General features: G+C 42.5%; 2 protein-coding genes across 3 annotated transcripts; one reads left to right on the top strand and one right to left on the bottom strand.

Annotated features, from left to right (window-relative positions):
* Positions 1 to 225: 225 nt before the first annotated feature.
* LOC111966942 (small ribosomal subunit protein eS10-like) lies at positions 226 to 6,843 on the top strand. Its single transcript, XM_070444329.1, has 7 exons — positions 226 to 265; positions 782 to 943; positions 1,819 to 1,968; positions 2,172 to 2,435; positions 6,344 to 6,428; positions 6,589 to 6,644; positions 6,752 to 6,843. Exons 3-7 carry the CDS (start codon positions 1,819 to 1,821, stop codon positions 6,797 to 6,799), a joined length of 603 nt encoding a protein of 200 aa, XP_070300430.1. The 5' UTR covers positions 226 to 265; positions 782 to 943; the 3' UTR covers positions 6,800 to 6,843.
* A 3,108-nt stretch (positions 6,844 to 9,951) lies between these two features.
* LOC111966588 (diphosphoinositol polyphosphate phosphohydrolase 1) lies at positions 9,952 to 13,225 on the bottom strand. Of its 2 annotated transcripts, none has more exons than XM_023991360.2 (5): positions 12,969 to 13,225; positions 11,568 to 11,678; positions 10,696 to 10,740; positions 10,458 to 10,542; positions 9,952 to 10,241 (listed from the first exon to the last, which is right to left on the bottom strand). In XM_023991360.2, exons 1-5 carry the CDS (start codon positions 13,065 to 13,067, stop codon positions 10,042 to 10,044), a joined length of 540 nt encoding a protein of 179 aa, XP_023847128.1. In that variant the 5' UTR covers positions 13,068 to 13,225; the 3' UTR covers positions 9,952 to 10,041. The 2 variants fall into 2 exon arrangements, with proteins under 2 accessions (XP_023847128.1, XP_070300630.1); XM_070444529.1 differs by having other exon boundaries at positions 11,580 to 11,678; positions 12,969 to 13,153.
* Positions 13,226 to 14,029: the final 804 nt, after the last annotated feature.

Raw genomic sequence — 14,029 nt, forward strand, 5'->3', positions numbered from 1 at the left:
TGTGACGTCACCACAGCCCTCAGTATCCCTCGCTCCCTCCCTCCCTGTCCTGTACCTGGCTGAAAAATACATGTAAAATATAGACAACCATAACACTCAAACAAAATGCCATAGGCACACCTGCACAAAACATATTAATGTTGAATAATGCATTGACAGTTCGATAATCAGGGATGTTTTAATTTATCATGGCTGTGCTGCATAAAATCACATCAATACGCATGCGTCGGTCTCTCCGGCTCCGGTCTCAAAACACGCATTCAAGGTACAAAAGCAGCTTACTTTAATCATCCTGTACAAACATGATAACACATAACTGAAAGTTGTGTCTGAATTGTGCTTCTTGAAACAGTCTAACATTTATGCTTAAATTTTATTTTTTGGCCCTTATTAATGACTGTTTATACGAATACTAAAGCTTTAGCCGCACTACTTATAACTATGCATGGCGCCTGCTAGCTAGTTGGCTTGCCCTGCTGTATTCGTTCCACTGATACAATAATAAAATTTAGTATAGTCTTGGCTTTATAATTAGCTAATTTTAACGTTATCGCCTATATCCCGGTGTATGCCTTAAACATTGTGTCCGATGTTTTAAAAAAGTGTTAGAGGGACCCAGGCATTATGTAGCTAGCTAGTTGGGTAACAAAGCGAGTAGTTAACTAGCTAGTTGTAACTACCAGTTAGCTAACTAGGCATACTTGCCACGATTAAGAGACACTGACAAGTGTTCAACCTTTCTACCATATTTGGTTCATCTCTTCTATGTGGTCCATTTTAGGTTAGAAGTGTTTGCTGCCGGCTAGTCAGTGTTAGCTAGCTCACTACTAGCGGACTGAACTCACTCATGGTGAAGGAAGTTCCCGATGACTCCAACGGAGTGGCGCAGAGACCAGGCTGCAGCAGGCTTTGTGGAATGTTCTGACTACATGATTCGCCCAAGGTCAATATTTTAAAAGTAATTATGGAACGCTTAATAAACCTTGTACAGATGTTTGTTCTCTGTAGGTGCATGCCTTTATTAGCTTAAATCCATACTTTTTCAATAAACGTTCATGAACTACAACAGACTGTCCTTGTTGTAGCGTGGTTCATTCTGCGTTGTGTACTTTTAATTAGGACGCTGCCACAACTGACGATCTGCTAGTTGAATTCTTTGTATTTGCCCTGCACACGAAGAGACAACACACATTATGTTAACCCTTGGTGCAGTCCTAGCTCTCAGGCACCTTGCTAGCCGAAGGTCAGCCAAAAGGAAATAACAGGTGCTGCGTGCACACATTCGATGCACAACAGCACACCATACAATACAAGTAAAATGATACAGAACATAATTCGGACAAAATAAAAGACATACCTGCACACGAAGAGACAACACACATTATGTTAACCCTTGGCGCAGTCACAGCTCTCAGGCACCTGCGCGAGCACATGGACACTCACTCAAACACTGTCCCAAGTACTCACAAGTTACAATAGATACCCTAGTTAGCGAGCTTTGTGAAACTTGTTAACATAAATCTTTATATTATCCACATTGTAACAAACTTATGGTTGCATAACAGTACATTGTGTAACATTATGACGGTTTTATATTAAACAATTTCGGAGCCAAGGACAACAATTGGCATTTGAGCAGAGTTGTCATCTTAAAGCAACAGAAATGAGCAAACAGTCAGTTGTATTTGATTGGAGGAGACTGCCATGGAGGAAGTCTCAACTGCACAGCTGATGCCTGTTGACCTTCCTTGCATGTAACGTTAACTTGAGCGTAGTCTGTTAAACAGCTGACGGCCATGTTTTTCTCCGCCCCTCCAGATGCTGATGCCCAAGAAGAATCGTATAGCCATCTACGAGCTCCTCTTCAAGGAGGGAGTGATGGTGGCAAAAAAGGATGTGTATCTGGCTAAGCACCCGGAGCTGGCCGATAAGAATGTGCCCAACCTTCACGTTATGAAGCCCATGCAGGTTAGATTTTGGTGCTCTATTCTGGTGCCTCATAGTCTATTCTGGTGCCTCATAGTGTCACATGATTGAGAATGAAACCAGGATAGGATCAACTTTATTGTCCCTAAGGGGGAATGTGTCTGACACCCAGTATTGTAGCTGTAAAAAAAATTATACTGGTTAGTTGGAAAAATGTCCAACTGAATGTGACCCTCCCTCTGCAGTCTTTGAAGTCAACTGGGTATGTGAAGGAGCAGTTTGCCTGGCGCCACTTCTACTGGTACCTGACCAATGAGGGCATCCAGTACCTGAGGGACTTCCTGCATCTGCCCCCAGAGATTGTTCCTGCCACTCTGCGTCGCCAGATGCGCCCTGAGACCGCTCGGCCCAGGCCTAAAGGTAGGCTGCATATCATGACTGTGGCCTTTTCTCATTTGGGGAAAAAGTCTTTCCTCCATGACCCGGAAACCGATAAGTGGTCGAGGAGAGTTGGCACATTCAAAACAACTTGGAACTCAGAAAAATACGGAGTCAAATCATGTCAGTGATCTGCAGGTCGGAAAGACGGAGTTCAAGAAAGAGGCCTGAGTTGGATGACCATTTWAAAATTATTTTCCCAGTCGGAGCTTGTTTTTTCCCCCTTAGTTRCAAGTTGTTTTGAACGCACTGAAGTTGGAGATTTTCGAGTTCCCAGTTTTGAATGCGACAGGTGTCAATTCGTTTTTAGGCAAAAGGAAGACTGTTCTCCATTCCGATAGCCTCCTTTTGGCGAGGAAGCACAGGTGTATCCTACCAGAGTCCTTTGTGGAAGAGTTTTCAAATCTGCCACACCCTTTGAATCTGCTTTTGTTTTCTTGAAGGAAAAAATCATGCAAACATTTAAAAACAATATGCTATTTAAATCTATAAAATGTATTGCATAACTAGCCAAAWGTTTATCACTTAATACATTTATTTTGGGATTCCAACCTGTAAATGTAATTTGCCTGATGACGCGTGATTAGATGAGTCTCATTTCATACAAGCGCATTTTCGTCCACTTTCCCTCTCCGCCGCTCCTCAATTGCCTTTGACCTTTTTCCAATTGTGAAAAGGCCCATATGTTTCACCTGGGGACTGTTCAGGAGGGTGCACTGTAAAAATATAACTAAACTCAGCAAAAAAAGAAACGTCCCTTTTTCAGGACCTTGTCTTTCAAAGATAATTTGTAAAAATCCAAATAACTTCACAGATCTTCATTGTAAAGGGGTTAAACACTGTTTCCCATGCTTGTTCAATGAACCATAAACAATTAATAGACATGCACATGTGGAACGGTCATTAAGACACTAACAGCTTACAGATGGTAGGCAATTAAGGTCACAGTTATGAAAACCTAGGACACTAAAGAGGCCTTTTTACTGATTCTGAAAAACACCAAAAGAAAGATGCCCAGGGTCCCTGCTCATCTGCGTGAACGTGCCTTAGGCATGCTGCAAGGAGGCATGAGGACTGCAGATGTTACCAGGGCAATAAATTGCAATGTCTGTACTGTGAGACGCCTAAGACAGCGCTACAGGACGGACAGCTGATGGTCCTCGCAGTGGCAGACCACGTGTAACAGCACCTGGACAGGATCGGTACATCCGAACATCACACCTGCAGGACAGGTACAGGATGGCAACAACAACTGTCCGGGTTAAACCAGGAACGCACAATCCCTTCATCAGTTAACCCTTGCAAGGCTGCCGGCCCAGATGGCATCCCTAGCCGCGTCCTCAGAGCATGCGTAGACCAGCTGGCTTGTGTTTTAAGGACATATTCAATCAATCCCTATCCCAGTCTGCTGTTCCCACATGCTTCAAAAGGGCCACCATTGTTCCTGTTCCCAAGAAAGCTAAAGGTAACTGAGCTAAACGACTATCGCCCCGTAGCACTCACTTCCGTCATCATGAAGTGATTTGAGAGACTAGTCAATGATCATATCACCTCCACCCTACCTGACACCCTAGACCCACTCCAATTTGCTTACCGCCCCAATAGGTACACAGACGACGCAATTGCAATCACACTGCCCTAACCCACCTGGACAAGAGGAATACCTATGTAAGAATGCTGTTCATCGATTACAGCTCAGCATTTAACACCATAGACCCTGGGTCTCGACCCCGACCTGTGCAACTGGGTTCTGGACTTTGACGGGCCGGCCCCAGGTGGTGAGGGTAGGAAACATCTCCACCCCGCTGATCCTCAACACTGGGTCCCCACAAGGGTGCGTTCTTAGCACTCTCCTGTACTCCCTGTTCACCCATGGCTGCGTGACTATGCACGCCTCCAACAAGTTTGCAGACGATCAAGTTTGCAGACGACACTAGTGGTAGGCTGGATTACCAACAACGACAAGACGGCCTACAGGGAGGAGGTGAGGGCCCTCGGAGTGTGGTGTCAGGAAATTAATCTCAAACTCAATGTCAACAAAACAAAGGAGATGATCGTGGATTTCAGGAAACAGCAGAGGGAGCACCCCCCTATCCACATTGACGGGACAGTAGTGGAGAAGGTGGAAAGTTTTAAGTTCCTCGGTGTACACATCACAGACTGAAATGGTCCACCCACACAGACAGCATGGTCAAGAAGGCACAACAGCGCCTTTTCAACCTCAGGAGGCTGAAAAAATATGGCTTGTCACCAAAAACTCAAACTTTTACAGATGCGCAATCGAGAGCATCCTGTCTGGCTGTATCACAGCCTGGTACGACAACTGCTCCGCCCACAACCGTAAGGCTCTCCAGAGGGTAGTGAGGTCTGCACAACGCATCACCGGGGGCAAACTACCTGCCCTCCAGGACACCTATACCACCCGATGTCACAGGAAGGCCAAAAAGAACATCAAGGACAACAACCACCCGAGCCACTGCCTGTTCACCCCACTATCATCCAGAAGGCGAGGTCATTACAGGTGCATCAAAGCTGGGACTGAGAGACTGAAAAACTGCTTCTACTCAAGGCCATCAGARTGTTAAACAGCCATCACTAACATTGAGTGGCTGCTGCCAACATACTGACTCAAATCTCTAGCCTCTTTAATAATTACAAATTGGATGTAATAAATGTATCACTAGTCACTTTAAACAATGCCACTTTATATGTTTACATACCCTATATTAATCATCTCATATGTATATACTGTACTCTATACCATCTACTGCATCTTGCCATGCCGTTCAGCCATCGCTCATCCATATATTTATATGTACATATTCTTATTCATTCCTTTACACATGTGTGTATAAGGTAGTTGTTGTGAAATTGTTAGATTACTTGTTAGATATTACTGCACGGTCGGAACTAAAAGCACAAGCATTTCGCTACACTCGCATTAACATCTGCTAACCATGTGTATGTGACCAATACAATTTGATTTGATTTCAGTGCTCAGACTGTCCGCATTAGGCTGAGAGAGGCTGGACTGAGGGCTTGTAGGCCTGTTGTAAGGCAGGTCCTCACCAGACATCACCAGCAACAACGTCGCTTATGGGCACAAACCCACTCCACTGTCGCTGGACCAGACTGGACTGGCAAAAAGTGCTCTTCACTGACGAGTTGCGGTTTTGTCTCACTAGGGGTGATGGTCGGATTCGCGTTTATCGTTGAAGGAATAAGCGTTATACCGAGGCCTGTACTCTGGAGCGGGATCGATTTGGAGGTGGATGGTCCGTCATGGTCTAGTGGCGATGTGTCACAGCATCATCGGACTGAGCTTGTTGTCATTGCAGGCAATCTCAACGCTGTGCATTACAGGGAAGACATCCTCCTTGATCCTCATGTGGTAGCCTTCCTGCAGGCTCATCCTGACATGACCCTCCAGCATGACAATGCCACCAGCCATACTGCTCGTTCTGTGTGTGATTTTCTGCAAGATAGGGATGTCAGTGTTCTGCCACGGCCAGCGAAGAGCCCAATCTCAATCCCTTTTAGCACGTCTGGGACCTGTTGGATCTGAGGGTGAGGGCTAGGGCCATAAATGTCCGGGAACTTACAGGTGCTTTGGTGGGGTAACATCTCGCAGCAAGAACTGGTAAATCTGGTGCAGTCCATGAGGAGATGCACTGCAGTACTTAATGCAGCTGGTGGCCACACCAGATACTGTTACTTTTGATCCCCACCTTTGTTCAGGGACACATTATTCCATGTCTGTGGAACTTGTTCAGTTTATTTCTGTTGTTGATAAACGCAGTTAACAGGTGACAGTGAGAGGACGTTTCTTTTTTGCTGAGTTTACTTCCAATCAGTAATACAGGGTTGACTGATTCCTATACTTAGCATGTTTCCTTCATGGATGTATAGTGTGGTGAACATTGCAGGTGTTATGCCAGTTGTATGGAGATGAGTGGTGTAAAATGTCCTCCTGTTTCAGGGATGGAGGGTGAGAGCTGAGCGGCCAGCCAGGTTTAACCGTGAAGGAGGAGACCGAGACAACTACAGACGTTCTGTTGCACCACGTGAGTACCCAAATCACCTGTTTTATGTTCGATAAGCATGCACCAATATGGAAACATTGGGCCAATGCCATAGTGGCTGACCTACATTGCAACACATGGTAAATTGAATGAAAGTTACTTAATTCTTTACTTGTCTGATGATCATACTTTGTCCTTTTAGCTGGTGCAGACAAGAAGGCTGAAGCAGGTGCTGGTGCAGCTACTGGGTTCCAATTCGTAAGTAAATACTTTTCCAAGCATTTGAATCAAGGATGGGTGCCATGCTATATTGTAGCCCAGTAGTGATCTTCAAGGACCGAAAACATACCAACTTTGTGTTGCAGAGAGGCGGTTTTGGACGTGGCAGAGGACAGCAACCACCACAGGAGTAAAGCAGACTGTTCTTGTACAGTATAATAAAAGGTGATTGAGATTACACCAATGTGTCATGAATTTAATTGCATGAGATGTCAGTGCTCATTATCATAAGATGTATACACTTGAATTTGTAGATGGTAATGACTAAGCTTATTTTCAAAGTAGGTTAGTTTACAAACGAATTGCTCCATCAGCTGAAAGAAACCCAAAGGAAAGAGAACACTGAAATACTGGTGTTTTTATTAATTGGCACAATTCATTTTACATTCAGGCTTACACTTTATACCCATTGAAGAAATCTGAGTTGACAACATGGAGATGTTTAGCCATATAATTGCAAGGCCAACTGAACAAATGCCTGTCTGATTTGCCTGATTGGACCATTGCACGTAACGACTAACAATTTCTGAACACCAGTCTTCAAGAAATATTTCCTCATTTGATTAGCTTTATCCTGTTAAGACCCTTAACAGTAAACTGAAGTAATCAAGAATGGAGGGGAAACACTGCGAGAACTACCATCACCTGGTTAGATGACCCATAGCCAGTAGATGGCACAACCTCATGATGGTCATACTGAGGAAAATAATGACATTCCTACTGGCCCTATAGTGGGGAAATAAAGCCATGTATGTCATTACGTCCTGGTGCAATATTATGACTTTAGGTCTACCATGAGTAGGCCTAACCCTTTCTATTTTTACATGTGCCATAGGCAAGTAGTCAAAAGAAATTAAAATGCAGTTCACATGCAAACATCACATTCTTATGTTCAGGGTCAATGTTGAAAGGAACCAAAACTCCACATGATAGGCAGTTACTAATACATAAATGTTGCATAACCAACTAAAGGAAATGCAATGCAGCTAGGCAAAACTAGCCAACTGAGGGCCCAAGATACCACAGGGCTAGGGCCATAAAGGTTAAGAGGCTGTATAAAACTTAAACATTGGCAAGAGAGAGTTCAAAGATGAACAAAAGGAGGTTGAAAACTGAACAGCTCTTTGTACCAGATCAGTTGTGTAAATTTGGATCAATGCAGCTCAGCAAGAATGCCTAAATGCTCAGTGGCACAAGCTGTTCTGCCAGAGCCAGTCAGATTCTCACACCATGGACAACATGACATCTTACATTGTTTGTTCTTGGCAGGGTAACTTGGTGGGCCTGAAACATAATTGAGATGATCACATACCTAGCCCATCAGGGTTTTGAGCTGTTTAGCACAGAGGTCTCAGGAGTAAGTACTTCATCAAAACCAGCTAGCAACTACAAGATGACAAGTGTGAGCGAAGAAGAATCTACACATTCATTTGTGGGCCAGTGAGACGCGCAAACGACAGTACCAAACTCCAGGGTCAGTAGGAGAGTTTGCTCTCTGCATTGACAGATTATAGCTCATTAACATATCTACCAATCCCAGTTATTTGTTCCCAAGTCCTGACAAGGCCAGAATCACTATGGTTCTGAGACTCGGCATCCATCCATTCGTCAGAAATACGGCATTTAAAATATTAATTTGAACAACCAATGAACATACCAAAAGTAGACATAATATATTAAGACCTGTTAAAAGTATTTCAAGAAACAAAAATACAAATCTCACTGACAAAAAACAAGTCCAGTGTTAATTTAAGGGAAAATGCAGAACTACATCACAGTGTAAACATTTGTTAGGAATACAATTTAGAATTGATGAAATCACGAGTGTAAATGTACTCACCAACGTGCAGGTGATTTACCTTGGCATTGCATCTCAGGTTGTGCAACCTCTTTTCCTGCATCACACACTGGCTGCATTTTGACAGAGCCCAATTCTGATATTTTTCCACTAATTGGTCTTTTGACCGATCAGATCAGCTCTGAAAAAGATCTGTGATTGGTCAAAAGACCAATTAGTGGGAAAAAATATCATTATTGGGCTGCCTGTCTAAATGCAGCCATAGTCACACACGCAAATACACACCAATCAGCCCTCAACTTACACAATACACACAGAAAGGCTATTAGTACAGACTGATAAATGTCCGTCATCTGCAATCAATCACCATGATAACATAAGAAAATAAATATTAATATTAACAAAGTAAATTGATATAAGATGATCGAATAAAGTGGAAACCATAACATCAATGAGTGGGGTCTAGAGTGGGGTCCACATGTTATGCAGCAGTGGCATAATCTTCCTAGTGCCATTTTAAATTAGCATTACTATTCAAGCACAAACACCTAACGACATTACTCCCCACCTTCTGATACACAACCAGATTCAAAAGACTAGTCTGGGTTCTTGTTCCTTTCCCCTGAGGATCAGATAACATGCACAATTCTCTGTCTTTCTGGTCATTGAATTATAAAACCAATCAATAAATCATCGTCATAGTCTGACAAGATGTGAGACAGCAGATGACTTAGATTTCAATGTTCTGGTTAGATGTGCCCCAGTGTGGTTAAAGGCCCAAGCTACTGTGGGAGTAGTTTTTTTTTTTGTCAGCCCCTTATCAAAGCTTCTCTTTCAAAACACCAAAGCTTGTGCTACCTTCACAATGTAATACAAAGGGAGACTGTTTGTACCAGATAATTCCATTCCTACAGATTGCGTCACACAAGACACACCCATGTAGCTTTACCACACATGCAAAACAAGACACTTTCCCACAAGCCTATCTAACCTAAAGCCATTCATTCTTAGGGGATTAGGAAATATATGAAGAAAAAAAAAATAGAAAATGTCACACTGAAATAGACTGTCATACTTTATAACTCTTAACACAGTTGGGAGTAGGTATTACACTAATGATCTGTCACGGTATATGTTGAGAGGTTGTCATTCTTATGAATGCCATATAAAAAAGGGGTGTGGCAACTTCAAGTAAAGTGTTAGCAAAACAAGACCCTGCAAAGCCTGTTTTCTTCTGTAAACACATTCAATACCAATACTTTACGTCACCAAAGCAGAAAGTTTCATTCATCAAACTTATGAGAGAGGAACCGAGGTAAAGGAGGACAAGTGTTTGGGAATATCTCATGCAATCACTAGTAAAAAGCAACAAAAAAAACATTCAAATTACAAAGTGTTATATCTTCTTCGCCCAACACTTGTCAAGTCTGTACCTCCACTCTGGCACAAGAAGGCTGGCAAGGCAAACATTTGTTGATATTTTGAAGGTAAAAAAAAAAAGTAGTAGGAGCAGGATTAAGTAAGAAAAAGAAGCAGGTAAAAGATGTGGAGAAGTCTCCAGGAGTTTCTGTGTTTTAGTTATCTTATACTCGATCTGGAGCTCTGGTTGATATTGTAGGTAGGGGAGTGCTCTTCTCCCCCTATCGTGGTCACCAGGGGTGTCCCGTTGCTGCTCAGGCTGCCCTGTTGTAGGGCCTCAAAGTACGAGGCCTGCACAGGCTTGTGGCACTGCAACACTCTTCTGGCATCCTCTGTATTAAACCATTCCCTTTTTCTCCCTGTCAACAGAGGGATAAAGACCAAAGGGGAGTCAGGAAGGGGGCAAAAAAAACAAAAAACAGGTTTAGTCTAGATTAACTCAGGAATGAAACATGACAATGAAGGATCTACAATAGTAGTAGGATCTACTGGCCAATCCATGTGTCAATTTGATAACAAAAATTATTGTCCAGTCATCACAACTTTCACAAACACCACAAAAACTAGAAACATACCAATATTCACAGAGTCCTCCCAGTCGTCCAACATCTCTGTAACGATGAGGACATAGACATATGTTCTGTGCTTCCTGTCTGTGTTCTGAGTAAGAGTAAATCGAGAAATTGTCAGTGCTCAAGGTTAGGAGGCAAACAGTGGACATAAATGAGCAGTTCCTCCCACCCCAAGTTTAAAGACAACCACACAGACATAAAAAAATGGCATTATGTAAAATCTTCAACTTTTTCAGCTCACCTCGAAAATTCCTAGTAGACGCCCCAATGTCCCCTTGACACCAGCCTGGAAAGACAACATGGCCAGTGGAAATGAAACAGCAGATAAAATCATTAATCTTAGTAAAAGCAGGACACTTGTGATAATGTTTTTGCCTTTTTCACTGATGGATTCTGAGAATTGATGCCATTTTCAGTCACGGGGTGGGGGGAGGCCATGGTTGTGTATGGTCATGAAGGAGAGGGAGAGATCAGTTCCTATTAACATGGCGTATTCGTAGTACTTTCTTCTTCAGGTTACAGTTTTACTCTATTTATAAACATGGACTCTCAATCAAGAGGCTCCTCCATCCCCATTTAGTCCATAGCTTCCATAGAGGAACATCTAGACTCAAAGAACGCATAGATTTTTCAGGCTTGAAATAAGGGCTGCTAAGGTAACGGGTATAAACTTCATCAACAAAAGACCCAACTCCTGCAAGAACATTTGGCAAAGACAACAATACATCAGATTGTGTTTCACTGACAAATGAGCTCAACATCAATCACAAGGAACTCACAAGAGGCTGAATACACTTAATGGAAAAGCAATAAACTTAAAATGACTGTAAGATCCCATTTGTTACAAGAGAAAACGCTAACTTCCTTTACGGAGAAGTCAAATACGTTATATACCCTCCTTAAGAGCTTTAGGCAACACTTTAGTACGAGCGTAACCCTTCTAGAGAATGTTGCTGGGGGACAGGATTTTGGGGGAAATCAGATCAGATTAATAAGCATATACCAAACCATTTAAAAGCCACCTGTGCAGAAGTGAAATTATACTTCCCATGAGCTCCTTGCTTAATAAAAACTCTGAACGCACAAGTCAAGTTGACAAGTAATTCAGCCTACCTCTTCACACACCTCTCGAACAGCAGCAACGTTGGGCTCTTCCTCCGGCTCCATCCCTCCACCAGGGACGATCCACTTGCCTGGATGCCGGATACTACTCACCAACAACACCTGTAGGATTGACAGTTATTAACAATAATATGCCCCTACCTTCACAAGATTGAGTTGCTCTAATTGAATACCATTACATGAGCACTAATATAGGCCTATAACAGAAATTAAGCACTTGAGCCCCCAGGTGTTATAATACCCACAAAAAACCTAGCAGTTAAACAGGGTAATGGTTCCAATAATTTTTTCAACCTTTCATTTTCCCATAGGGAATTTTAGAAACACTTAAAATAAGGGCTGTGTTTCATGTAGGCATGATGTTCTGATAACCAGGTAAATCTCTCAGACAAGGTGACTTTTAGCAATATATTTCAGCTACATTTACTCTCAGATTCGAAAATGCCAATTAGCATCAAAGTAGACATCAAGCAAGACTACAAATCCCTGKAAGTAATCTCCAGCTGCCACCTTTGCTAACAGGTATTGTGTCAATTTAAATCTTGCACAAGACATTTCACAGAATTGTCAATTTAAAGAAATGTAGCCAATTTCTTCATGACTACATTTAGCTAACATTAGATAGTTAATCCAGAGATACTTATTTTGCCTTTATTGGGCAGTCTCATCCAGGTCATCATGCCATTTGTAGTTCTTTATGATAGCCACATTAGCAGCTAATTAGCATTTKATTTTTTTGGTGGGGGAAACACAGGCGAATATATTGATACATTTCACCTTGTCCGAGAGATTTAAATGTGTATCATCAAAACGTCACAAAAGGGTAAGCATACACGAAACACAGCCCTTATTTTAAGTGTTTCTAAAATCCCATATAAGATAAATTAATGGTGGAAAAACGATTGGAACCATTTCCTTGTTTGACCACTAGGTTTTATGGGTATTATGACTCATACTGTGGTACTCTATTTGCACAAGGCATGTCATGGATGCATTTGCGCCATGCCTTACATTTTTTGTTGGCCCACTCCTTTGATGATATGCACACATTGCAGAATTTGTTGTAATGGCCCAAAACTAAATGGAAACTGCAATCCATAAACTCACTGACAACTCTGGGGAAATACAATTATATTATATTTAGTCTAGGCGTCTACAGTTAATGTCAGTTTGAGAATTGTAATAGTTTGACACAAAAACATGGCAACCGCCGGTGATGTTGTTGCCATCAATTCTATTTAGGCCTTCTCGCCACCAAATATATGCCTTTCGTTGACAACTCGCCTTCTTCTCTTCATTTGGAATCGCTACCCCCAGACTATCTGCTGGCAACGTGGCAAACTGTTTATTCACAAGGCCCGTTCCACCACACCACTCTAGCCTCGGACTTACCTCCTCCTCACTCTCGTTTCTGAAGCACAGACAGGCGGCGCGCTTCTTGTAGCCATCCCCGTCATATGTCCGCGTTTGATTCGATTTGATCTTCATCATTTCGGGGTCTCAAAAAAGAAAAAAGTGAACAAAATCACTGGAAGACGTTGACAGCCCACTTACTGAAACCCTGTATAAGTCTCGAAATTTCTAGAATAGACTTCTTCTCCGCTTCATTTTTGAAGACCTGGTCGCATCTCTCGTACAGACGCCATTATTAAAAAGCTGCGTAAATTACGCACCACCGGAGATAGAATAGTCAAACGTAGCCTAGGCTACACTTTTCGGTATTCACGTTTCAATATTTGAGAATAAGCGTACAGTATAAGCGCAGTTGTGATGTTTCTGGTTGGTCTAGTTTTACCTGGTTTGTATTATATTCTGAGTCCAGGAGACGCACCCGGTTTCCCCCTAGCCCCTCTCCATCATCCGCCTTCTTAGAGTGCGCACCTAGGTGCCTCCTTTATTTTATTTAACTAGATAAGTCAGTTAAGAACACATTCTTATTTACAATGACGGCCTAACCAGGACGACGCTGGGCCAATTGTGCGTAGCCCTGTGGGACTCCCAATCACGGGTGGTTGTGATACAGCCTGGAATCGAACCAGGGTCTGTAGTGACGCCTCTACCACGGAGATATTTTATGCACAGATTTGATTGTACTGTACGTTAAAATCCACGCCAACGTTGGAATTTATCAACCTTGAATTTGGCATGATTTTTTTTAAATGTTTTTTTCCTAAAAATGAAGGCTATAGAAAAAAAGCAAGTAGGCAATAAAAGGAGGGTTTTGTAACAAATAATATGACAAGGGGGAGTTATAGGAGGACAGGCTCATTGTATTGTCTTGAATGGCATAAATGGAACGTATCAAACATACGGTAACCACATGTTCTACTCCATTAGAATATTCCATTCCAGCCATTACAATGAGCCCATCCTCATATGGCTCCCCCCACTGGCTTCCAAGTCGTGTTTATCTTCTATATACAAGCACAAAATAGCCTATGGTATAGGCCTAT

The sequence above is a fragment of the Salvelinus sp. IW2-2015 genome, linkage group LG7, assembly GCF_002910315.2.
Source record: "Salvelinus sp. IW2-2015 linkage group LG7, ASM291031v2, whole genome shotgun sequence".
NCBI lineage: Eukaryota > Metazoa > Chordata > Actinopteri > Salmoniformes > Salmonidae > Salvelinus > Salvelinus sp. IW2-2015.